General features: G+C 40.0%; 1 protein-coding gene across 3 annotated transcripts in view; it reads left to right on the top strand.

Annotated features, from left to right (window-relative positions):
- MACROD2 (mono-ADP ribosylhydrolase 2) overlaps positions 1 to 26,473 on the top strand; it is a 1,293,068-nt gene that overhangs the window by 306,276 nt on the left and 960,319 nt on the right. For all 3 annotated transcript variants that reach the window (XM_043544021.1, XM_027828001.3, XM_037896105.2), the window contains exon 4: positions 17,391 to 17,420. In XM_043544021.1, the coding sequence (XP_043399956.1) occupies positions 17,391 to 17,420 (30 nt within the window). The remainder of the gene's footprint in view (positions 1 to 17,390; positions 17,421 to 26,473) is intronic.

Below are 26,473 nucleotides of genomic sequence, written 5' to 3'. Positions count from 1 at the left end.
TGAACTAATTGGAGCTGAATTTAGACTAATAGGCAGCTTCACTTGATTGCACAAGGCAGCACAAAGGAAAGTATAGTGCCTATTATGCCATTATAAAATTCAGGGGTAAACTCATCTTGTTTGGTGCCTTCCCAGCCTTGAGAGACTTTCTAGCTAAATTAATTTCCTAGCAGGATATGCGTCGATTGAAGGAAGCAACTTAATCATTAATTGAGGTTTAACAAATTTGTTTAAAATATCAAGGAGAGACTGACTGAAGCTGATGCCTTGGGAGGAGTAAAGATCCATATAAAACTCCTGGAAGATCTTATTAATTCCAAGCCAAAGTCATAGGTATCTTTCCCCTTCCATCTATAATCTTCAGTAAAACTCTGCAGGCTCTTAATACATATGGGTAGAAGTTTTCTAGCCTTTTAAGAACATTACCATAAGCCCACTGTATTTATTCATTTATCTGTTGGAATTTCTCTGGCATGCAACACCAGAGCAAATGGGTCTTGTATTTACCGCAGAAATAAGAGACAGAAAGATACATGCTAGATCTTCTAGTCTATCTACCTGCCAATTCAGGAAATGGATTTATGGCACAACACTTACTTATAACTAGTCACTCCAATTTAACAATCCCCTCAGCCATCTGCTCTGCAATTTGGTTACAGAATATGAGGTAACTCTAGCTGTTTTCCAACAGAGAATATATTTCTCTGTGTACTACATGATTTGTCTGTTTTTTTTTCTTTCCACTTAGATAGGAAGCATGGCCTTGTAAGTCTGGTTTTGTCGGTGCCACCTGCCACTCTCCAAACAGGACTACATCAAGGAGAACTAGGAACTTTTTAGTTCACATCTGCAGCATCCACATGGGGGAGTTACAGTGAAGCATTTTGGTGCACACTTCTATTTAGACTGACCTTTAGTCTGAACTGTGGGGCAGCGAGTGTAGACAAGCCCAGTGTTAGACGTGACGTGATATTACATGGACAGCAATCATATCAGGCAGGAGGGAGAATTTTATTTTTTTTTAATGCTTTGAGGTTTCTTGTTTTTGCACATTACAAATCATAATTTTATTATTTTTAAAAATTAATATAGATATTTTAGTTTGTGAGAGCTCCTCAGATGAAACATACTGTAGAAGTGAGAAGTAAAAAGTGTTATCAGGGACAAAATAAACTATTTGATGGTAGAGAGCTGAGACATCAATGTCTGCAATGACTGTTGTTTCCCAAGTCAGAAATTTTGGCATATTGGATCATGGTCAAGTCTGGAAAAAGTGCTTAATTCCAGACACATTTTTTTATATTTAAAAAAAAATCAGAATTGTTTTTAAATTGCCAGATGGAATGAGAGAGCTTGCTTGTTGAGATGGAGACTTTTTCAGATATTTACCAAGAGCATTAATGTGAAGTCTGAAAGGGTGTGAGTGGAGCAGAGTGTGAAATTTCAAGAAAACTAGAGTCAGCATATTGGCTGCTTAGTGAGGAGTTACTACTGAAAGAAGGATTTCAGAGTAGGAGCCCTGTTAGTCTGTATCTGCAAAAAGAACAGGAGTACTTGTGGCACCTTAGAGACTAAAAAATATATGAGAGCATAAGCTTTTGTGAGCTACAGCCCACTTCATCGGATGCATAGAATGGAATATATATAATACACACACACACACACACACACACACACACACACACACACACACACACAGAGAGAGAGATAAGTTGGAAGTTACCATACAAACTGAGAGGCTAATTAGTTAAGATGCGCTATTATCAGCAGGAGAAAAAAAACTTTTGTAGTGATAATCAAAATGGCCCATTTAGACAGTTGACAAGAAAGTGTGAGGATACTTAACTTAAGGAAATAGATTCAATATGTGTAATGACCCAGCCACTCCCAGTCTCTATTCAAACCCAAGTTAATGATATCTAGTTTGCATATTAATTCAAGCTCAGCAGTTTCTCGTTCGAGTCTGTTTTTGATGCTTTTCTATTGCAAAATTGCCACCCTTAAATCTTTTACTGAGTGGCCAGAGAAGCTGAAGTGTTCTCCTACTGGTTTTTGAATGTTATGATTCCTGATGTCAGATCTGTGTCCATTTATTCTTTTGCGTAGAGACTGTCCGGTTTGGCCAATGGACTTGGCAGAAGGGCATTGCTGGCACATAATGGCATATATCACATTGGTAGATGTGCAGGTGAACGAGCCCCTGGTGGCGTGGCTAATGTAATTAGGTCCTATGATGGTGTCATTTGAATAAATATGTGGATGCAGTTGGCATTGGGCTTTGTTGCAAAGATAGGTTCCTGGGTTAGTGGTTCTGTTGTGTGGACTCTCTCCTCAGGCCCTACGCTACCAGCACTACTGAAGTGAAAAAATAGATTGACAGAGCCAGAAGAGTACCCAGACGTCACCTACTACAGGACAGGCCCAACAAAGAAAATAACAGAACACCACTAGCCGTCACCTTCAGCCCCCAACTAAAACCTCTCCTGCGCATCATCAAAGATTTACAACCTATCCTGAAAAATGATCCCTCACTCTCACAGATCTTGGGAGACAGACCAGTCCTCGCTTACAAACAGCCCCCCAACCTGAAGCAAATACTCACCAGCAACCACACACCACACAACAGAACCACTTACCCAGGAACCTATCCTTGCAACAAAGCCCGATACCAACTGTGTCCAAATATTTATTCAAGTGACACCATCATAGGACCTAATTACATTAGCCACGCCATCAGGGGCGCTCGTTCACCTGCACATCTAACAATGTGACACAAATCTGACATCAGGAATCATAACATTCAAAAACCGGTAGGAGAACACTTCAACCTCTCTGGCCACTCAGTAAAAGATTTAAGGGTGGCAATTTTGCAATAGAAAAACATCAAAAACAGACTCGAACGAGAAACTGCTGAGCTTGAATTAATATGCAAACTAGATATTTCCTTAAGTTAAGTATCCTCACACTTTCTTGTCAACTGTCTAAATGGGCCATCTTGATTATCACTACAAAAGTTTTTTTTCTCCTGCTGATAATAGCTCATCTTAACTAATTAGCCTCTCACAGTTTGTATGGTAACTTCCAACTTCTGTGTGTGTGTGTGTGCGCGCGCGCCATTCTATGCATCTGACGAAGTGGGCTGTAGCTCACGAAAGCTTATGCTCTCATAAATTTTTTAGTCTCTAAGGTGCCACAAGTACTCCTGTTCTTTTAACTGAAAGAAGGAATTCTGTTGTAATGGCAATGTAAGTAACATGTAGCAGTTTATTGGTTTAAGGTATGTTGGACCATTAGAACTAGAAAACATGTTGGTTATCTGCTTATTAGGCTTCATCATGATGCCTAGTGACTAGTAGTGTTAGGGGAGCAGAGTGTTTGCTGTGCACAAGAACAAGTCACGGCATCATTGTGTTTAGTGGATCTTGTTAGATCCCGATAGCTCCATACAGAGGCTGGGTGCAACCAGCTGCCGAGGGAGAGTTGAACATCTGACATACCTGGAAGGCTGTGAATTTACATAATACATAATGCAGAGAAGAATTCATAGTTCATTGTGACCCTAATTTCCATGTATAACTCCAAATAAAAAATGCTTTGGCTATCTGCAGTGTATTGATTGCACTGCTTGGGAGAGAAATGCGTGGCCACAGATGTATCATGTTCTTTCCTAGTATACTTCCTTGCTATGTGCTCAAGTCCTGTTACAATCTTGAGCAAAGATGAATAAAGGTGCGCGCGCGCGCAAAAAAAAGTAGATACTGTGGGGATGGACATTTTAAAAGTACATAAGAAATGGAAAAGTAGTGGCAAAGTTCACAGAGGTAATATCACTTCTAGAATTCCAGGAATACATAAATCTGTGTTTAAAGTTCTTCAGTCAAACTCCTTCTCTCTCCAGCTTGGCTTAAGAAACTGCTTTTCTCAATGTCTTAACCTCAGCAACAGATTTTAATTCTTCAGGAAAAATTGTTCCCTCTAGCAATGTGGTCTTTTTCAGTCAAAAAGCTGGGGATTGGAGTCTCTTTGTCTCTGTAGACAAAGGGCAGCCATTTTAAAACTTATTACATTCAAAAGGAGCTTCTGCTCAAGAGACCATAGGGAAGCCAATGTGTTATCCCTGGGTGCACTTCCCCACTCAAGTGCCAAAATAAGTTAGTCAACCTAAGGATAATGTACACCGTCAATACATGCAACACATACAAACAACATGAAAAACAGACAATATAATTGTTCCCCAATACGTGGACAATAGAGGTTCAGCATGAGAGTTATTGGAAAAACCCCATGGGCAAAATATCTGCAGGTAGGAAAGATGAAAAACAGCCTGATAGAGAGAGGCATTGTCCAACACCATTGGAAATGGTGTGATTTATGCTAGGCTATTGTGACTTTCCTCTCTTATGTATTTGAAAGTATCTATAAATTTCATAGCAGTTTGATTGCTTGTGATCTTCCTTTATATTTAACGCTTCTGAAAATTTCTTTAAGTTTTCAGAGCATGTGAGAAAAGAGTCTAAATAATAGAGAAAATAGTGGCTGGATATTCCTCTTTTTCTAGCATATTTGGGGACGGGGAGTTCTTCAAGTGATGTTCCCTGTGTGTATTCTACTTGTGCACCATGCACCTGAGTCTGGAGCTTTTTAGTAACCAGTGTCAGTTGGTCTGCACACGCATGGTAGATCTAGTCATGCTCCAAACAGGGTATAAAGGGCAGTGCAGGCCAACAACTTTCCAGTTCCTTCTTACAGCCTCATGATCTGAATCCTCTCTGTCTGCTTTATCTTCCTCTATTTTTAATACGTGTAAATACAATTTGTAAATAGTTTTTAGTACTTTTTGTATTTTAGATTTCATGTTTGTAGTGTTTTTCTATTAGTATAGTTAGATTAGTTCCTCCTGCCCCAGAGACCTTTTCCCTATGGAGAGGGATGATGCCAAGAGTCTCAGAGTTCAAGAACTGCATCTCCTGCCCCCATTCCTTCTCCATTAGCAATGAACTCCAGCTCTGCCTTTATTGCTTTGGTGACGCTCACATCTCCACTGAGTGCAGTGTCTGCTGCTGCCTTCCCTCTCCAAACTCATGAGGGAAGAGAGCTCCGTCTATGGAAGCACTTCATGGAGCAGTCTGAGGCTCTTCTTGAATGCAAGCTGGGAAGACACGTCCCCCGTCTCTCCCCCCCCCCCCCCAAAAAAAAAAAACACCCTCTGAGCACAAGCTCTGGAGAAGAGGCTAAAACTCTTAAGCCTAAGAAACCTACTCACTAGAGTAGGGGACATGACTATGGACATAAGGACAGATCCCCATCCAGATCTGCTCTAAGAAAAAAGGATCCTCCTCCATCTCGGTCAAAGTCGGGTGAATCTTTGCATGTGGATCCTAAGGAGTTAAGAATGCAGAAATCTACCATTCAAGAAGGAAAAGCATAAAGGAAGAAGGATCTGATGGTACCGATTCCAGCTCCATCATACAAGCCAAAAGATCAGTACCCACCAATTGGTACCCACTAGCCCTGTCTGTGTGTTCTGTGCTGGGACCCCATTTAATGGTTCCCACGTACTCTGTGTGGTATTCTCTGAGTACTAGACCATCAGATATGCCAAATCCACTTGTACCCTCTTCAAGAACTCCCCAAATGCTGGGAAGGACTGAAATGTTTACCTCGCTGGAAGATATTTTCTATCTTTCTTATCCACAATCTCCTCTTTTATTGGGCCTGGCTAAGCCTAGCTTTCCTTTCAGACATTCCTATGCCCTCAAGAAACCACCTTGTGAAGAAGACAGTCCTCTCTTACTGCATCCACAACTCGGAACATCTTTCCTCCAGTACTGCTAGTAGCACAGGTGCCTATTATTTCATCGGGCGAATCTTATGCTCCAGATGAGCCTTCCCTCCCTCCCTCCCTCCCCATCCTATCCCCGCCGAGGGAGATAAGCCTGGACAGAAACCACAGGAGATTTTAGAATCATCTGTCTCCTTCGGAATATGGCTGCCCAGGGGACCAGTGGTACACTCTGCCTTGGGGTGCTTAAGGCATACTCCTGCCTCTTGTGCCCGATCCCAAAGAACGCTGAAAAACAACATTTCATGCATAGTTTTGATTCACTTATCTAGTGTCCAAATCTTTAGCCGTGCAAGCAGCAACAGACAGGTCAGCACACAGCACCCTAAGACTGCCCCAACTAACAAAGGCACTGCATGCCTCGACCTTTTGGGGAGGGAAAATATTTTCATTGGCTAGTCTCCAATTCAGAGTTGCTAACTACCGGGCGCTAGTAACAAAATGTGATTTGCCAGAAGCTGGGATTGGGTGACAGGGCATGGATCACTTGATGAAAAGCTGTCTGTTCATTCCCTTTGGGGCACCTGCCATTGGCCACTGTCAGAGGACAGGATACTGGGCTGGATGGACCTTTGATCTGACCCAGTATGGCCATTCTTATGTTCTTATGAATTATTAAACATTTCTAGACTTTAAAGACAACCTTCCTCAGGAAGACAGGGTCCCAATCCAAGCCTTCATTGATGAAGACAGGGTGGTGGCCAAAACATCACTCTAAGAGCAGTAGACACAGTTGACACTCCCGCTGGCGCCATTGCCACAGCGGTAGTCATGAGGTGCGAATCATGGTTTAAATCTTCGGAGTACCCTAGGGAGGTCCAGAATGCCATTGAGGATCTTTCCTTTAAGTCTAACCTCATTAATTAAAAGACTGATGAATCTCTACACTCTCTTAAATACTCTGGGATAATCTTCCATTCCCTGGGCGTTTACACTCCAGCCCCGAAAGAGGAAACATCATAAGCAATCCTATAGGCCCAGACCTCCTTTTCAGGCATTTTATTATCAGTGCCCTTATGAACTCCTACACAAACAAAAGGTTCAAAGGCTCAAGTATGCTTCTACCTGTATGATCACTACTCAACCCCATCCACCGTCCAAGGGGTTAATTAGATGGTATGCTGGAGTACTGCCTACAGATATTGATGCCAGGCCTTATTGTCTGCTGACCCAAAAAAAACTTTGGTGGCCACCTTACCCACTTTGCTCACAACTGGGGGGCAATAACAACATACAAATAGGTACGAGACCTCATTCACTGTGGCTACATAATCAAGTTTATCTCATCTCCCCACCACAAATCTTCTTCTGGCCCCTTCTCGGGTCACTCTCACAAGAATATTCTTCATCTAGAAGTAAATTCTCTCCTTCAGAAAGGGGCCATAAAACCAGTTCCCCCTCAACATCAAGGAAAGGGGTATACTCCCACATTTCTTGGTTCCCAAAAAATCCAGTGGCTGGAGATCTGTGCGAATCAACCTATGCCAATTAAATACATTCTCTGAAAATTTAAAATTTTGCTTGGTTATATTGGCATCAATTCCCTCTCTGGTAGAGGGCACAAGGTTCATGGCTCTGAACATGAAAGACGCTTACTTTCATATAGGCATTCACCTGTTCCACAGAAGGTTCTTCAGGTTCCTCATAGGGCAAGACTGCGCTTTGTAACCAATTAACTCATCTAATTCTGTTCTCTAATGCTCTGGTTAACTCACGTGTTATTTCCTATGTAATCAATGTGTGCACCATAAGTATAAGCCAGATCCTGCAGTTCTTCCACAAACAAACTTACATGGTCTTTTATGGGAATTATGTCCACTTTTAGGTTCTATAAAGAAAAGATAGGTGAAATGATTGTAGAAACTGTAATATACAGAAGATGCTAATTATTTGCTGTTTGGTCAGTTTTCAAGCATTTTACTGTTAGGCTCATAAAGCCTTACACCTGGGGTCTATCTACTTGGAGGAGATTGTTATTCAGTATCAAAAATCTCCCTCTCTGGTGGCTCCTAAAACACTGCAACAACATATTGTTCCTACTTGCGAAGTTGTAGCAAAGCCACTTTAAAAGTTAGATATCTTCCCTTCAACTGTAGGCTTCACTTTCTTAAAGTACTAATTGTTTGCTAAACGGGACATCTGAATGTTGCCCATTATTGCTTGGCTGTTGAAAATACCTTTTAGAGTTTTTTGTTCTTCCTTCACAAGATAGAACTTGATTTTTTTATTAAATATTTGGAAGGCATTTGTTAATACAGATGTTCCTTTTCTTGAAATCAAAGATTACGCCTCTGTCTCCAGACTACTGAAAATGAAATAGTAACCAGGTCTTATACTCTAGTTTACAGACTTACATAACAGAAAAATAAAACACAGGAACGTGTTTGTAAGTGAGATTCAGGAGTGAATAACTTGTAGTTTTTAAAAGCTAAAAGCTAGGTCTTGATTATAAAAGTGGAAAATTCCTTCACATTCCAGTTGTCAGGGTCTTATATCTTTGCCTGATATAAAAATATCTTATATTATTTGTAAGAATAATTCAGACATTTCTTTTGATGATATTTTTGTAACTACAGGTAGAACTCAAACTCTTAACTCATTGCATGCCAGTTTAAAAACCGTTGTCAAAATCATCAACAATGAATGAGATTGCTATAGTTTTTTGATAGCTATATCAGTATCTTAACAAAACATACAAGTGATCCAAAGTACAGTGTCAAGAATTGTCTCTGGTACACATAACACATTGTCCTCTTTCTTCTATCTTGAAAATTCTTGGTTTGCTTTCTATTTCAGCACAGATGACTTTTAAAATTGCTTATGGTTGACCTAGAAGGCCTTGAATGGTTGAACAAAACATGAATTGCCACACAAAATGGATGAAATCTAAATCTGGATCCTTGCGTATAGCACCCTTAAGTCTGTGTTGTAGCTTGTTTGTGTGTCTGTTAAAATGAGATTTTGCATTTCTTATATGTTTGCCATTAACATTGAAATGAGTATAAAAAGCAAGTTGCACATAAACTGCATGCCATCATAATCTATGGAGTGACCTGTAAAGCAGGGAAATATTATACACATTGATACGTACCAGCCATTCTGATCGCTCTTGCCTCGCCTCTCTCCCATTTCAAATCTTTCCCTATTCGACTCCTGTGTGTTCTGCAGGATGATTGGGGCTGATGATTTCCGAGACCCGTATCAACATCTTTCTTGAAAACAAGTTTACATGGTTTTTAAGTTACACTTTTTGCTATGGTTGATTATTTTTCACACTGAGAAGTAACCGTGGTAACGTGAAGGCTCAAAGTACCCTGTGGCTCAGATCCCAGTAGCAGCAGTCCCCACCATTTCTGGTTATTCAGTATATATGGAAATATTCAGTACATACTTTAAACCAAACTATTGTTCATGTGTTTATGGTTAGTTACTACATGTTAGACAGTTTAATCTACTGTTAAATTTCTTTTGCTCTACTTCAAATTGGATTACAATTTGAGGCAGAACCTTGGGCATTTTACTTATTCTATTTGGAAGGTGTTTATCTAGCATAGTGTAAACACTAGGCTGTGCCAAATTGATGGGTGTGTTCTTGTCTGTATATTGTTTCCACAGCTGTCACTTGTGATGATTGCTGTGTTGTCTACGTATAATACTCGCATAGTATTTTGTGTGTTTTGACTTTTATTCTTGACATCAGATTTCAGTTAGTCCTTCCTTACAATTACTAAGCTTCAAGACTGTAATGTATGCCATTATTTGGGTGATTTTCTTGCGTAAAAGCACATTGTGAATGAAGCTAGTAATGAGGTGAAAGTAGGAGACTTAGAAAATTTATGTCAATTATTGTTTGATGCACAGTATGATAAAGACAATCCTTTTGTCAGTCACAACTATGCCTGAAAAAACTCTTTAATATATTGCAGTGTTTTAAAAAAGATGTTTTTGTCTCATCAAACTACAGAACCTCCTAAAGAAGCTTGAAATCTGAGGTAACACCCATTTTATGTGAAAAGACAGGAAACATAGGTTAAAATCTGCTATGTGCCACCTTAGAAAATTTAGGACGATTGGACTCACTTGATAAGTCACCATGTTTTGCATGTGGAACTAACATAGGCCCATCAAGCCGTGCCCACTTAGTCCAGGTAGAGAATACTCTTTTAAATGCATAATACTTACAAGACATCCCAGTAGATATTATTAAACTTAAACCAGAACAGATAAACTGATATGTAGATTATACCTTTAGAATCTGGGGAGAAAAAAAAAAGTGATGTGTAGAAAAAATCAAGTTTATCTCCCATTCTACTCCCATAGTTAATGCAAATCTCAGGAAAACAGACTGCCAGATTTTTGGACTTATCAGGTCATGCTTGCAGAAATCTCTTTTCAAGGAGATAACTATAAATCTTAGGGCACTTTTTACAAACAGTAATAGGGAATAGCGAACATCTTTTCCAATATTGAGGGCTGAGGCCCTTCTCTTCTATTTCTGACAGAAAGAGAGGGAGACTTGGATTTCTAACATGTGTAGAAGGCTTAAACCCTTGGTCCTGCTAGGCCTGGAGGAGGAGTGTATATGGAATATGTTCTGCTCTCAATTATTTGTATTTTAAAAATAGGTTAAGCTATTCAAATAGCAGACTTCAGAAGGTAGTTTTCCCAAGTAGATGAACAAATCATCCAGAGCATTTATTTAACTCAGATGGGCATATTTAAATCTGTGGAAAGAAATTTTAAACAGTAAGCGACTCTCAACCTTAACTAAAGCAGAAGTGCTGCTCTGCTATAATACAAAAACGTATTTAACCACCCCTAAGTTAAAGTGCAGCGAATAAGACGTGTTAACAGCTAAAGAGGTTGCAGCTATTGGTGTGAATAGCTTCATCAGTGGTGGCAGTGTCCCCAAAATCATTCTGTTTGGGGGAAAAAGTTGAGACCAATCCTTAAAGCAATGAGTGACCTCACATATGTGATGATGTGGTGTAGTTTAAAGGTCTGACTGGAATTAGCTTGGGGCAGAGCCCCAAGCAAGTTATGTATTATTTGTATGAAAAGTAATGCTTAGCTGTTCCAAACTGAGACCAGTGCCTAGCACTCTACAAGCATGTATGCGCTGACATTATGAAAGCATCACAAAATAACAGTAGTAATGACTAAGGCTAAAATTTTGTCTTGGATCTTTTTAGTAAAAGTCACGGACATGTCATGGGCAAAAAAGAAACATTCACAGAAGCTGTGACCTGTCTGTGACTTTTACTAAAAATATCTGGGACAAAATGGGGATCTATGGATCCCCACACCACCTGAAGCGGGGCAGCTGTGCAAGGGCGAGGAGCTGCCGACAGCAGCTGGGGGCTGCGGAGTACCCCTACCGCCTGCAGCTCTGGGCGGCCCAAGGTGCCTGTGGGGGCCGGGCGCCTCCTGTGTCAGCCGGGAGCTGGCTGCAGGTCCAGTGGCCCCTCGTAGCTGGGATCTTGGAGGTTCCCCGCTGCCCACACGGGCTGGGAGCTGTGGGTTACCCCTGCTGCCTGCAGCTCCAGGGGCTCGTGGTAGCTGGGAGCTCGGGGATTCTCCCGGTGGCCGGGAGGTTGGGGGTTACTGTGGTGGGCCAGGAGCTCTGGGGGTTCCCCAATGCCCGTGGTGGCTAGGAGCTCTGGGGGGCTGCCAGAGGTGGCAGGGGTACCCCGCAGCTCCCTGCCCCGTGGACGGCAGTGGACCCTGCAGCTCCCGACGACCGCAAGCTGAAGTCACGGAATCCATGACTTCCGCAACCTCCATGACTAAATCGTAGCCTTAGTAATGACTGAGGAATCTCAAAACCTTTGGATAAGCAGTAAAAATTCAGATATCTATTTATTAATAATTGTGAGATGATTAGTAGTATCCCTCCTTTAACAGATGAGAAAACAAAAGCACAATCAGAAGTGACTTAGTCAAGATCACACAGAAGAAATACGCTGCACTATAGAACACTGGAGGCACCAGCCACAATGCAGAGCTGTGCACATTCAGTAACATTCAGTAACTTTTTAAGGGCCATATTCACATATGGGGTATAGGTTCCTAAAGAAATAGATAGGTGCCTAGTGCGATTAACACAAGTGCTTAAGTGAGTTAGGCGCTGTAAGTCAATGGGAGTTAGGTGCCTAGCTGACTTAAGTGCTTTTGTAAATCCCACACTAGGCACCTATCTATATAAGGCACTTAAATACTTTGTGTAAATCTGATCCCGAGTCTACTACTGAAACTTTATTTCCCCCCCTCTTGGTTATAATGGATTGGTATGGAAAGCATTTCCTGTAAAGTTGCACTATAATAGTGCTAATCCATAGTCAGCTGTATATTATTTATCAAATATATTTCAGAATTACTTAGGTTTTTATTGTACCACCTGGCCAAAAACATTTTAGAGTGTGTGTAAGGCAAAGTTGCTTGCTCACAGTTCTACTTTGTTCTCTCCAGCTTTTTTTGAGAACAGATCAAACAAAATACAGTGGCAGGAAAGGATGTTTCACAAAACGTATACGAGGAAATGTAGCTGCCTGTTTCATAAATTACTGTTACCCTGCTCACCAGCAGTCTTCTATGAAGTCTTATTAATGAAATAAAAATGGTGTCTCTGGAGATAGAACATCTTGCATCTCACACTATCATCAAGTATAAAGATATCTCCTTAAATAAATTTCACAATTAAAAAAGTATCTATCAACTCAAGTGTTTAAGTTTTTATATGAAAACAAGATCAAACATCTGCTAAGTCCGATAATATCAAATCAACTTTTAAAGTATGTTTTTTGTTATGCTGACAGATGTCAATTTGTTACCAGTGCCGTTAACCCTTTGCAAAGAGATGGTCCCAAAAGAAATTACATTTTTAAAATTTTGTCAGAGTATTCTACCTACCTACACACACACACCCCATGTTATTCTAGTAATTTATTGTTACTAAACTCAACTGAATTGACAGCAGATGATAAAAGCTTCACTGTCAGTAAACGTCCATTTAAAAAATCAGCTTTTTTCACTTTTTAATTGTTCTGTCTGCAATATTAAAAGAATTTTTGTGAATACTCAGATTTTTAAATTCATTTGCTTCATCCGAATTAACTTTTTTTAAAATTTACTTTCCACAAGCATTCAAGAGGTCCAAAATGTTCATAGAAAGTGAAATTTGAAGGGAATTTCAGGATTTGTTGCAGAAGTTCTGTGCGTATTCAGTCAGTGAGCACAAACAATGCCATGTGACTTCCCTAAGTAAGGCAGATCAAATTTAGAATGTTAAGTTCCATCCATATTTGTAAAATATATTAATGTATACATTTGAATAATGAATATATTTTGACAACTTAAGATCTCGTTGCTGCTAATCCACAACCAGAAAGAGACTAGCTTAAATTGTTTCCTCCAAATTATTTGCACATCTGTGTTTTCTGTGTTTTGGGAGGATTGCTGGTGTTTAGCGTGAGGGCCGATTGCATTGGTCAGAACAGGTATGCACTAATGGGACTTCTTCAGTTGTCCTGTAACTGCTGATCATCTATTTCTTGAGCACGGAATAAAGGCGCAGTCCTGTGAGGTGCTGAGCATTTTCAACTCCCATAAATTTCAAAGTCCATTAGGGACTTAAGCATCTCGCTGGGGCTTGGTCCGAAACCCAATGGGCAGACTCATGGTTTTTTATGTGAAGGATTATTCCTTAGGGATTAATCTGAGTCTAGGAAACTCTCTTTTTACTTCTGACATGATGGTACCAAATCTAAAACTCAGGAGCTGAAAGTTATATGACCTCTTTAGGACCAAAATCTGCAGCCTCTATCCAAGCAAACTCCAACTGACTTCAATGGGAGTTTGCCAGTAAGGAATGCAGGATCATGTTTTACCAGCATGTGTAAATTGTTGACATTTTTACAAATAAGTGCCTACAGTACAGGCTGCCTGAATTGTGTACTAGAGAGACAAGGTGGGTGAGATAATATCTTTTATTGGACCAACTTTAGTTGGTGAGAGAGACAAGTTTTTGAGCCACACAGAGCTCTTCTTCAGGCAATTTGTGTGCTGTCACTTGGTTTGATATAAATGGGCATACATTTAAAGGCATGTTTCTAGGGGTGCATTATAACCAGATTTTGAAAGTGAAAATTGGGGAACTTGCTGTGGGCTGGAGACTGCAGAGAGCAATTTTAGCAAGGGTCAGGGAAGTGGTCTCTGAAGGGAGCTTTGGGAGGGAATGGGGGACAGGAAGTCCCTAGCTCTCACTGTCTCTTGTCATAGGTTCTCATATACCTTCTCACCCTATCCTCTCTCTCGTCTCAGAAGCAGACTCTTTCTTGTTCTCCCCAGGTCTGGTTAGAATCCCGTGCTCAGCTGTAGACTAGGGCAGAGGATGAGGACAAGAATCATGGCTGCTGACCCAGGCTGGATCAGTGTCTGACTGCAGATGATGGTTGTGTGTACTAGTAGCTCCTAGGCTCAGTGACCTTCTCTGTGTGTGTGACAGGAATGTCTCCAAGTCTCATGCAGGGCATGGTGGTTTTGTGGGTTGGAAAAGGCAGGAAGAGTGGCAAAATGTGAGCGTTCTGTCTGGGGCAAGAGTCCTTAAGGTGCTGTCTGTCCTGAAGGGCAAAGACAGTAAAATAGAACAATGTTAATAAGTTACTACAGTAATTCTAATAGTTGTAGTTGATTGTGATACATTGTGGCCAAAATCTTTGTTTAAAATGTTTTTACTATTGAATTTTTATAATGCTAACTAGTGTGCTATGTTTTAATAAGTTCTACAAGTATTTGAAAAATGAAAATTGTCAAGGAAGGAGGGAATTTAATGTGATCTAAGCAGATGGAGGATGTGGTTTTGCAGAAGAAAATGTTAGCTGAATATCCTAAGAAACTTTCTAACAGAGAGGTCTATAAGATCTTGGGCAAGTCTCCCAAGAGAAGTGTTTGAAGCCCCGGAACTTGAGTTCATTAAAACTAGAATGGACAAAGCGCTCTAATACACTTCAGAGAATAATCCTGTGTTGCAGGATGATAGTGTTAGGGGCTTTTCTCCTTTTTTTCAGCTTGTCTGATTTTACAATTGTGCTAGTTTCAGCTTATACATGTATTGATTAATGTTATTGCAGTGAGAGTTGATATTGACTATTAAAGTAGTTTGGAAACTGCTAAAGTAAAGGATACATCAGCTGTTTGCATTTCATGGAATTCTTTAAGTCGTGTGCTTTTCTTCGGTATTGTATTGAAATTCAATGAACATAGGAGGTGGTAAAAATATATGGATCAAAGCCTCCTGCTAATCTTTGCAATATATATCATTTTATCTTTGCAAAGAAACTTGTATAGGGCTACAGTTCTGTTACCTGCTAGTATTTTTCAAATGATACCCACGAGTCTAAAGGATTCTTGCTGTGGTACAATAACAGTAAATAACAATAACAGGACATTTTCCTATTTTTAAAAAAAAGGAATTTAAAAAAAAATGTGTTAGTTACTAAATACGCTATTTTATGGAAAACGTAGCTTGGCAATTGTGGCACTGCTTCTGTAGTGTCAGGAAGAGCTGATGGTATGACTGAAAGAGGATGTAAGAGATGTACCCCCAAAAAGAAAAGAAGAATGAAAAAGCAAACTAAATAGACAGTGTACAATATGAATTCTTTAGATTGTTAAAATAAACCATCAACAAAACCTACCATATGGATTTGTGCTGTGTCACAATTAATCATTTTGGTGATCATAAATTATTCCTACTAGTCCCGTAGTCATGGGGACTATTCCTATAGGAATAGTTTCTTTCAAATAGGAAAGCTCAGATACTAGAAAGAGATGCATGCAATACAACATATATTATATACTTCCCCATAGCCTTAGGGTTTATCTATATAGGAGCATTCAGGAAAATTAATCCAAATTAACTAAAGGTGTGAATATAAAATAGATTAGCTAAACTGCAATAAATCCCTGGGTGGAGACACTAATTCAGAATTAGGGCTTGTCCACATGGTCCCACAATGTGGATTAGAGGGTTATGAATTGTAGCACACACTAATTTGTTGTGCTGTAACTGTCCCATGTAGACCCCGCTAGTGTAAATTAAAAGATACCTAGTTCATGTTAAAATGGGACTATATTAACACAAACAAGGTATCTTTTAGTTTGCACTAGCAGGGTCTATATGGGGCAGTTACAGCGCACCACTTCAGTGTGTGCTGCAACAGCTCACGCCCCTGTAATCAGCACTGCAGGGCCATGTAGATAAGTCCCCAAAGTGGCCTTAATTCAGTTTAGCTTAATTCACTCCCAAAGAAACTGTGTGAAAAGCAGCTTCACTTTGGAAGTGAATTAAACTAAGCCAAATTAAGGCCACTTTAATTCTGAATCAGAGTTTCTCTGTATGGTTTTAATGTAGTTGAACTAATCCACTTTAAATTCACATAAAAATTAATTCAGATTAACTTTCCTGAATATCCCTGTGTAGATAAGCCCTTAGGTTCTGGAGGAAGGAATGTTTTACAGTCTCGCTCCTCCTTTGCTCATCAGTAAGGTATGAAGGTTGGAGAGAAGTGCTTGTGCCTCTTCCTGTTGCTTAACTAATTAAGTAGAGTTTGAACCTTTATTTCCAGCTTTTCATCCAAATGTTTGTGCTAAGGGAACTTGCATTTCCCATACAATTGTAGGATGAGTACTTCACTGAAGGGGGCAAGCTTATAGGCTTACCATTTCCCCATTCTTATGCCCAAGTTGTGGACGGACAATGCGTGGCTGCAGCCACACCAGCTTAATTTGAACAGCTGTCTTGAATAGCCTTATTCTGCAAATTACTGCTGTGCAAAATTTACCCTTTATGACCTTGGACAGACAGATGAATAGATACAGTAGAGCAGCATGTAAATATACTGGGTGAAATCCTGACCCCATTGAAATCGATGTGAAAACTCCCATGGATTGTAATGGGACTAGCATTTCATTCACTGTGGTTTTTACAGATGTCTGATTAGAGGATAATTTGCTCTATACTGATTTTCATCCACAAAGGCCCCATGTCATAGAGACCCAGGAGAACTAATCACAGAGGGCACCAAAGCCCATTTGCTGATCTCTAAACTGACAAGGGGTTTTGCGCCTTTATTTGGTTGTCACAAAGGAATATTGCATGGACAGTTATACAGTTTCAGAAGTTTATGCAGTTTAAAAGTATTACAATTTTCATACATTGTTTTTAATTAAATTAATCTACAGGCCCAGAAGTGTTGCATGGTATTTTACAAATAAAGACTTTGAGAATAATTTAGGTAAATATATTTTTTTTAAAATGTGAACCAATAATGTCTTTGGACAAACAGATAAAAATGGAATGGTTTGAATGAAAAACAGTAACTTGAATTGTTTTTGTTTTAATAGAATGTACATTCTATAATATGAATAATCAATTTCAATAATTTTACACTATAAATATAAATTTGTACCTTATAAATAAATACTTTCACCTTCTGTACCATTTCATATTTAAATTTAATGCTAATTATTCTCCTTTTGCTTTTCCTAGCTAATTCCAGTCTTCTTGGAGGTGGAGGGGGTAAGTCTTTGTTTAACATTCTCCTTTTTCTCAAAAACACTATGTATGCTCTGAACAAAAATAATATTCAGTAATGCCAATAACCACAATCAACACAGATCATCTTGTTTATGTACAATAAGTTCCAAATGTAAAACTACCTGAATGGAAAGAAAACCAGATGAGCTTTTTATCCTTTACATACAGCCAGGAGGTTGTGACCATTCCTTTCAGATATGGACCTCGTAACTGTCACCATTGTTACCTGAAGCATAGGCTGCTGTGCTGTGCTCTGTTTGGGCTACACCTTAGAGCCATTCAAAAACTAAAGTTGGGGTATCTGAAGTTGAACTGCTACACTTGGGATGTATCTTTAAGTTATTTCAAGGAACATCTCTGGCCCATGGATAAATATCAGACAAAACATTCAAGAAACTGTAGCAATTGTAATTACTTAGTAAATAAAATTATGTTCAGACATTTTTATCTCAGCTGTTCATCCCATATCTGTGAGAATAGTGTAGTAGAATAATACTTTATTTCTAATCTTTTCTTTTTGTTGTTGTACTTCGGTGTGAACTTTTAAAATTGTGAGTTAGTGAGGCAAAAGCTTGTGTAGTGAATGACAGAGTGGCTTCTAATATCGTTCAGAAACACAATATTTTTTCCCTTTTAATACATGACATCATTTTGCTTTTCATGTATTACTGTAGCCCTAAGAGCTTACAAGAGTTAACAGTTGAAAAAAATCACGCAGGGTTAAATTTCAGCATTTCTCTTGCTCACTCTGTTTTCTGCAGGAGGGGTAGGGGGAGAGGCACCAAGCTAGAAATTTCACAATATAGTAGCTGTACGGATAGCTATTAATCTTTCCTGGCTAGAGTTTAAAGGACCTGATGATCACAGCCTACATATGCAATTGGAAAGGGAAGGATTCAGTAAAAAAGATTGCTGTTGCTTTTCAGAGTCAGAGTGATTTGTTTTTGCAACCCGAACAGTGTAAGCAACCGTCATTCCTGATCCATGAAGAGTGGATTCTCACGTGAGAAAGTGCTTAAAAACTACATTGAGAGGGAGTTAGAAACATGAACAGATTTTTAGTTCAAATACAGATCAGAATGTAAACTTACAATGAAGTGTTGTCTAATAATTTTCCAGTCAAGTTAATCTGTTTCTGTTTCTTTGAGGCAGTTTGTGATGCACCAAATTTGATTTTATTATTTGTATTACCATAGCACCTCGTGCCCTGCCCAAGGTAATCCCTCAATAGTGATTGATGGACAAAAGATGAGATTACTATATTATCGCCTAAGTATTTATTCCCATTTGATAAAAGTCAGTACAAATACTCAAATTTCAGTCAGGTTTCTAGAGAAATGGTTATTGTAGAAAAGTTTTAGTTATTGACTTTCATCAGTGTTTATTCAGCTGGACTGCACTTCAGAAGTTGGTATCCTATTACTGTGGCACCACAGAATGTAGCTTGTCCTCTTGGCTCAGTCTGACAGACAGGATGATGACCAGTCCCCAACTGGGATTCTTCTTGCTTTTCAGAGCAACCATCGCTGCTTTTCCAATTCAGTTCCTGCTTGACTCAAAGCCACACTCAGAAATGTGACCTTTGCTACCACATCTTGATGCCATTTTTGTTTCTTAACCCAGAAGGTGAAAGATACTTGCTCCCAAAAGGCAGGCACTGCTTTGGAATCTAAAATAAACTTGAAAGGAAGTGAGGAAATTGGTTAGTAAAACTTCAAAATGGAACCCTTCAGAACCATCATAAATCAAGGAGTTTTCCTGGTATTGGTGGACCTAAGGACACCCAGTTACAAATCCCCATCACTTACTCTCTCTAAAAGTACCTAGGGCTTGTGCTGAACATATGGTCTTTCTTATAAGCTCTTCTCCATTCAGCCTGGAATCTGACCTGAGAATGTTGGTAAAGGTCATGTTGGTCATGCAGTGACACTCTCTCAAATGGGTTTGTGAGATTCCTTCTCTAGCTGACTAGTTTATTTGGCCAATCTCAGGACTGGGCCACCCAAATGGTACAGGAGTCACTAGCATTGTTCAGTTTACTAGGTCTCACAGCAAACAAACAAGCAGCATCCTGGCTCCAGACTTCTCTTTATCCAACCAGAATACATACTGCCTTGGACAAGAGTCTAGCAGGGTGGGAAGTAAATGTGGATCCCTGCTGAACACAGGGAATATGGTCTCCAATGGAAAGACTGTTTCCTATAAACACCCTTGTGCTGTAGGCAACAAGGTTAGCTGCATTACTGCTCAGAAGGCTAAAATGGGAAAAATTTATCCTCAGAATTCCAATGCATGACAGTGGTCATGTACCTGAACTATTGGGGTGGCAAAAAAATAATAATAAAAAAAGTAAAGAACTCTCAGCTTGCTCCTGTTTTCCTGGGTACAGGTGATTCTCCTCGCAGTAAGGTTCTGTTTATTCCAGCTCAGCTTCACTGTACACTGTGGGCTTAGGCTCTCCAAGTTTCTCCGAGCAAAGCTGCAATAATGGAAAAGTCCTTTTTGTAGATCTGCTTGCAGTGAAATTCAGTTCCAAGTGCTTCGTCTTTCATGTGACATTTTTACACCACCATGAAATGCCTTGGGTCTCTGAAAATGTTACCTGTTCTAAAATCTAGATTTCTTTTCTAAAATCTTTCCAGCATTGAACTAATTGTAATTAGATTGTGTGAAGAACCTGGTCTCATCTTCCTAAGTTTTCTAATGATCTATTAGAAAAAACTTTTTAAATAATTCTTTTGAAGAGTTAATGGACCAAGTTTTTGATAAACATGTTTGCAAGCTTGTCCTTTGGTTCAAGTGCCGGTGGCTTTGCATCACTGTCAGCTACTTTTGTGCCATAAGAGACAACCACATTTTAAATCAGTCATCTGACCAGATTATCTAAGTATAATTGGGCTTTTTAGAGCCAAACTGATGATTGTCCTTAGATTCCAATTTTAAATCTCCTGTGTATGTTTTTATGACTGAATGAAGAGATCTGAAAGATGCCAGACAACAATTATTCAGATAACTATTTTTTTAAAACAAAACATCACGAAATGTACAATATTATTTCAATGGTAGACTTCTATATTTAACTAAAGATTCTTTTTAAGACTTCTTTCTGCTTGTCAGATAACTCTTATGAAGTTCCCTGGAGTTCATTAAGAATCTTATGAGTAATTTTGTCTTTCTTTTAAAATTTAAATTCAGTTTTTACTAAGAGACAGCCTGATTGACACATTTTATTTCACTTTTCACTTTATTTCAGGTCCAACTTTTTCACTAGGTTTACCACCCAACTGCTTCCATTAACTTGTGCAGAACAATTATTTATGTATTATTATTTGTTTCTAGTGTCACCCACAGTATCACAGTGGATAAATGCAAAAGAAGGCACAAGCCCTACCCTGAACAACTTATGCTCCAAGGTCAATATTTTCAAAAGGGGCTAGTGATTTTTGATGCCTCCATTTTTTTTTTATGCCGAAATTGTAACTCCTTTAAAATTGCCTGAATTTCAGAGGTGGTGAGGGGACTCAATGTTCTCTGAAAATCAGGCATCTTAAGATGTCTCCTTAGGTTGGACACTCAAAAATGGAGATGCCCAAAATTACTACTTCGGAAAAATTAGGCCTAAAGTTGTGTGATAAGCATGGGCCCATTACTGCACACCTTGTTCACAAAAGTAAAGCCTGCAGGATCCTGGAACGATTTTTTTTCTCTGCTTAACTGTCCATCTTTTCTCCTTTGCCTTACCACTTCTCAGTTTTTTCACTGAAGGTATATTCTTTCTTGATTTGCTGGACTTAATGAACCACACATTGCATGCTAATCTTTGGGTTGTCCTTCTTTCTGTTTATACATGATATTTTCAATTCAAGCTTATAAACTAATTAGTAACAAACTAGCTTTTTTCTGTAGGTGTTAAATTTGTTCATCAAAGGTGACATTGGTTGTAAGTATACCCCAATGTCACTAATATTATTTATAAAGTATTTTATATGTATATGTAGTGAGGGGGGAAGGGGAGTCCAGTTTAATATGACCTCTTAGGAATTTAAGCATCACCCCACCCCCATGTAAAGACACAGCTTATTTCAGCAAAATAGTTATGTTACAAGTTTATCTTAAATCAGTTCCCCAAAAGAAGCTATATCGGCAAAACACTTTTTTGCTGGTATAACCGTGTCAACACTAGAGCTTTTGTCAACATAGTTATGTCAGTCGAGGGGGGTGGGGGGAATCAAACCCTTGAATGACATCTATGCCAGCAAAATTTTTAAATGTAGTCTAGGCCTGCCTCTCCAGTCTTCAGCCTACAATTTAAAGGAATATAGTATGTAATCATAAACCATATATTTAACTTCTAAGTGCATTTCTTAACTATATAAACAGGGAGTGAAAAAGAAATCTCACATTAGCTATTGTTTTTACTAGTAGGGTGAAATGAAGGGCTGTGTTTTGCCAAGAGCTAGATCTGATGTACTCATGTATTGTAAACTTCAAATACTCTCTTTTAAGAGACAAACGGGGGATTTATGCCAATCACTGCCCACAAACATTGAACATTACTACTTCATATAGGACACTGAGGCCTGGTCTACACTAGAAAATTAGGAAAGCATAACTACATCACTCAGGGATGTGAAAAATCTACAGGTAGTGTCTACACTTAAGTATTCCAGTGGTGCAGCTGTAGTGTTTTAAGTGTAAACAAGCCCTGAAGGACCTTTTCATACTTTCAGTCCATAACATCATTCATTTTCCACAGAGGCTGCACCTTTGAACAAGTATTCACATTAAAGACCCAGCCCTTCTAAATTATTTGGTTTAGCCAATGGATCCCAATGGGTTGTCAGTGGAAAGTTTGAGAGTACCAGTGTAGCACTGTCAAGCCTTTCTGATTCAAGGAAAGAAACAATGGGTTGGGTTTTTTTGGTAGAGTTCATTTACCTCTTCCTTCATCATGTCAAATAATGTTAATGACATTGGGGTATACAGTAGAATCTCAGAGTTACAAACACCAGAGTTATGAACTGAGCAGTCAATCACACACCTCATGTAGAACCAGAGGTATGCAATCCAGCAGCATCAGAGACCTTCCCCCCCACCCCCCCAAAAGTGCAAATACAGTACCGTACTGTGTTAAATGTAAACTACTAAAAAAATAAAGGAAAAGCAGCATTTTTCTTCTGCATAGTGAAGACTAAACACAGCTTTGAAACAATGTTGTGTTGTGAACTTTTGAAAGAACAACCATAATATTTTGTTTAGCGTTACGAACAATTTCCATTCCCGAGGTGTTCGTAACTCTGAGATTCTACTGTACTTACAACCAGTGAGGTCTTTAAACAAATGTATCTGCCTCATTTTGGCATTCAGCTAGCCTCAAAAGCTGTTTGTTGCTTTGTACGCTGTCACATCATTTCTTCTTGTATGTGGTGGTGGTGTAGCCATATTGGTCCCAGGATATTAGAGAGAGAGCTAATATCTGAAGAAGAGCTCTGTGTAAGCTCAAAAGCTTCTCTCTCTTACCAACAGAAGTTGGTCTAATAAAAGATATACCTGACCTGCTTTGTCTAATGTCTTCCCTTAGCTATTTAGATAACTATGAAGACACACAACTTTCTTGGAGAACAGTGGTCATTGAGAAGAACTGATAACCTGAGGCAAAAGGACTATTAGCCTTAGTTGCCCATTAACCCCTTAATACGCTTTGTTAGAAGATAGCTGTTGCAATCATTTTTTAAGTAAAGAAAATTAAGTGTTGAACCTCATTCTCCTGTTGTCATTTTAGTCCCCTGCCTCTCTTTGAGTAGGATGGATTTGATTAGTACTGCATCTAGAGGTTTCAATACTATGGAAATACATCAGCCAATCAAGTTTTCTATATTTTTACTTTCTATACAGAAGTATTACTAGTTCTCCTTTGAGTGATTGTGTGTGTGTGTACATACCCACACATAAACACCCCTCTTCAGGTGTACCTGAGCCCGGTGCACTTAAGTCAGAGACTTTTAGCTAGCAGTACCCATTGTACATGTGTCTTGCAGGTCCTCATGTCTCAGACCTAGAGTGTAACAGATGGAGCTGCTCTGATCCACTCTTAATTCCTTCTCACTGCCGATGGCTAGGAGCTGGAAGTCCCCGAGTCACCTTGAACTCAGAGACTTTTGCCTGCTAAACAGTGTATGTAAATAATTTATAGTATTAGTTAGTTAGCGTAGTGTAAATAGACAGCGATATTTTTAGTGTTTTCTTTGTTTCATGAGTAGGGAGTTTCTTTTCTTTCTTGAGGGCACTTTAAAATGTAGGAATCCCCAGCATTGTCCTTCTTGTCAGGCTGCTATGCCTTCAGTGGGGGGTGTGTGTGTGTGTGTTGCTTGATTCGTTGAAATGAAGGGGACCTAACAGACAGATGTTCTGTCTGTCAGTCTTTTACTACCAGGATGCGGAAATCTTCTCAGATAGGCCTCAGGGAGTGTCTCATGGCGAAAGTCATGCAGGTGGCTCAGATCTAGGCTAGTCCATAGCTGAGTGGGCTGAATATTCATTATCCAGAAATGCTCTGTCTGTTTCTTCTGCCTCTTTGGTCTCTCTCAAGGGTCAAAAACCTGTGAAAATAAACAGGGAGAAGAGGCATTGCTCTCATTCCCCTGGATCTTCGTCCAGGTTGATTGTCTTCTAGGTTTTAGGAGGGAAAGACTGAGTTGAAAATGCCTCCTTCACCTCTCATAATAACTTTTACTATAGAGTTTCAGCTGATAAAGGACTCTCATAAGACCTCTGGTACTGAGGTTAGAGAGAGACCTCAAGAACACCATTCTGTGGTACCACCTAAACAACTCTTGATGTTGGTAGTCAAGAGCAGTATATGTCACTGTGGTGCCAGTGGCCCCAGCACTGAAGATCTCTTTGCCAGTGCTCTCAATGTCAGTGTGTATTATCCATGCCAGACATACCTTAGCTTGGTGCCTTCAGGCTTCTTTGGTAACTAAGGATCTGCTTTGTCTCCAAGTGCTGGACTTACCTCTCCTGAAACAGCCTGTGGTTTCCAGATGTTCCACAGTGCGAACTTCAGGACTTCCTCAATGTTCACATTGGTATTGGACCCAGTGTCTTCAACTCTCAGAATACTGTATAGGACTTTCTAGACTGCCCAATACCACACCATCTCTGTCTGAAGAATATGCCTGTTCTTCTGAGACTCAGAGCTTCAAAGAACCATCTTGGTCAGATTGCAGAGACTGAGATATTTACATCCTCTGACTGCAGGAAGGCACTTCTCCATGGGTTTGGATCATCAGTCTTATAGGTGTAAGACAAGGGTGTTTTCTGCCTGGGGCTCCCCAGCTAGGGCCCCATTCCCCAACTTCCTGCCTTGGCCATATTGCAAGTGACAAGGTTGGTGACAGCCTCTCATTCCGAGATTGCTGACTCCACGACCTGAACATCTTTTCTACCTGGACCCATCAGATGAGAACATTCAAGACCAAGGGCAGCAGATGCATACTCATATCTCATAGTCTTCACCTGATGAGGCAATTGTGCCCCAGTTTTACTCCCCCATCCCAAATAAGGCCTTTTTAGGACTTTTTGGTCATCCTGGCACTGGACTTTGAAGCAGAGAGGTGTTCAGGAGAACCACCACAACGATCTAGATGTTCTTCAGTTGGTGGTGCCAGGAAGGATGCCGTTGCCTATACACAAAACTCTGCTTGATCCTGCTAAACTGCTGTGGCAGAAAACCACTTCCCTGGCACTGACCTTGAAAAGGGCTGACCATTGGTACCAGGTGCCCTCACAAGGTTTCTAACAGGAAACCTGGTTCTGGGTGGCTGAAAAAACTGTGGCTGTGGAAAATGAAACATCTTGGCAGGGGCAAGTCAAGGTCACCCTGAAGGATAAAGAGCCCAAAAGTCGTGACATATTTGGCAGGAAGGCTTATTTCACCTCCAGGTTTGAGATGCAAATTGTGAACTATCAGGCACTTTTCTCCAAATGTGGTGTGATTAATTGGGATTCCATGGCGCAATTTTTGGAGGCGCTTCTATAGGACTCGAGGGATGAGTTTAGTACAGCCATTTTCACTGCATTGTTGAGAGCAGAGTAACAGTTTATCAGGATCTTCCCAATTTACCTCCTCCTGTACCCAGCTCTTTAGAAACCCAATGTCTGGAACTACATAAGTACAGATTGATGGGTTCTGGACACTGTGGAGCCACTTTGTTCTATGACTGCGACAGCATATCACACCAAGAAAGGTTCCAGTCCATTCTGAACTTGTGAACATGTCTAAAACCAACCCCAGGACTACAGTGAGGTCTTGTCTATGGCAACTGGGGTATGCAGCGTCCTGCATGTATGCGACTCAGCATGCCAGACTTCACCTGAGATGCATACAGAGCTGGTTGATGTCTACCTATCAGCCAAAAAGACACCCTCTGGATATGCTGATTCACATATGTGCTTGGGTTCTATCGTTTTTAGACTGGTGAAATGAATCCAGACAGTATTTACAAGAAGTTCCTTACTCACCCCCTCTGCCAGCAGAGGACATGAGTAACTGACGTGTGCACTGGAGGATGAGGTGCTCACCTGAATGGGATCCAAACACCAACAGAACTTTTCTGACCTCCATTAGGGGAGTGACCAATAGACGTAATGACAGACAGTACAACCACTGTGTTTTGCCTCAAGAGGCAGGGTGAGATTCAGCCCTTCATATCAGGAGTTGGTGCAATTGTGGAACTTTTGGTTCAAAACAATGTAACCCACAGAGCCAGTCGCCTATCAGGGTAGGATGCACTTGCAGCCACCTCAGCAGGGACTTCACACAAGATTACAAATGCTCCTTTAAAATATGACAAGGTGAAGACAATCTCTTACAAATAGAGAGACCCCAGTGGTGACCTGTTTTTCAACAAGGGAAAACAGAAAACATCATTTCTGTTCCAGGGCAGGAATGAGCACAGGCTCAGTCACAGATGTGTTCCTGCTTCTTTGGGAAAGAGAGCTCCTCTATGCATTCCCTCTGATCCCATTGCTAC

This window comes from Chelonia mydas, chromosome 3, assembly GCF_015237465.2.
Source record: "Chelonia mydas isolate rCheMyd1 chromosome 3, rCheMyd1.pri.v2, whole genome shotgun sequence".
NCBI classification, from domain to species: domain Eukaryota; kingdom Metazoa; phylum Chordata; order Testudines; family Cheloniidae; genus Chelonia; species Chelonia mydas.
The sequence above is the reverse complement of the archived record's forward strand: the minus strand, read 5'-3'. Positions and strand labels throughout refer to the sequence as shown.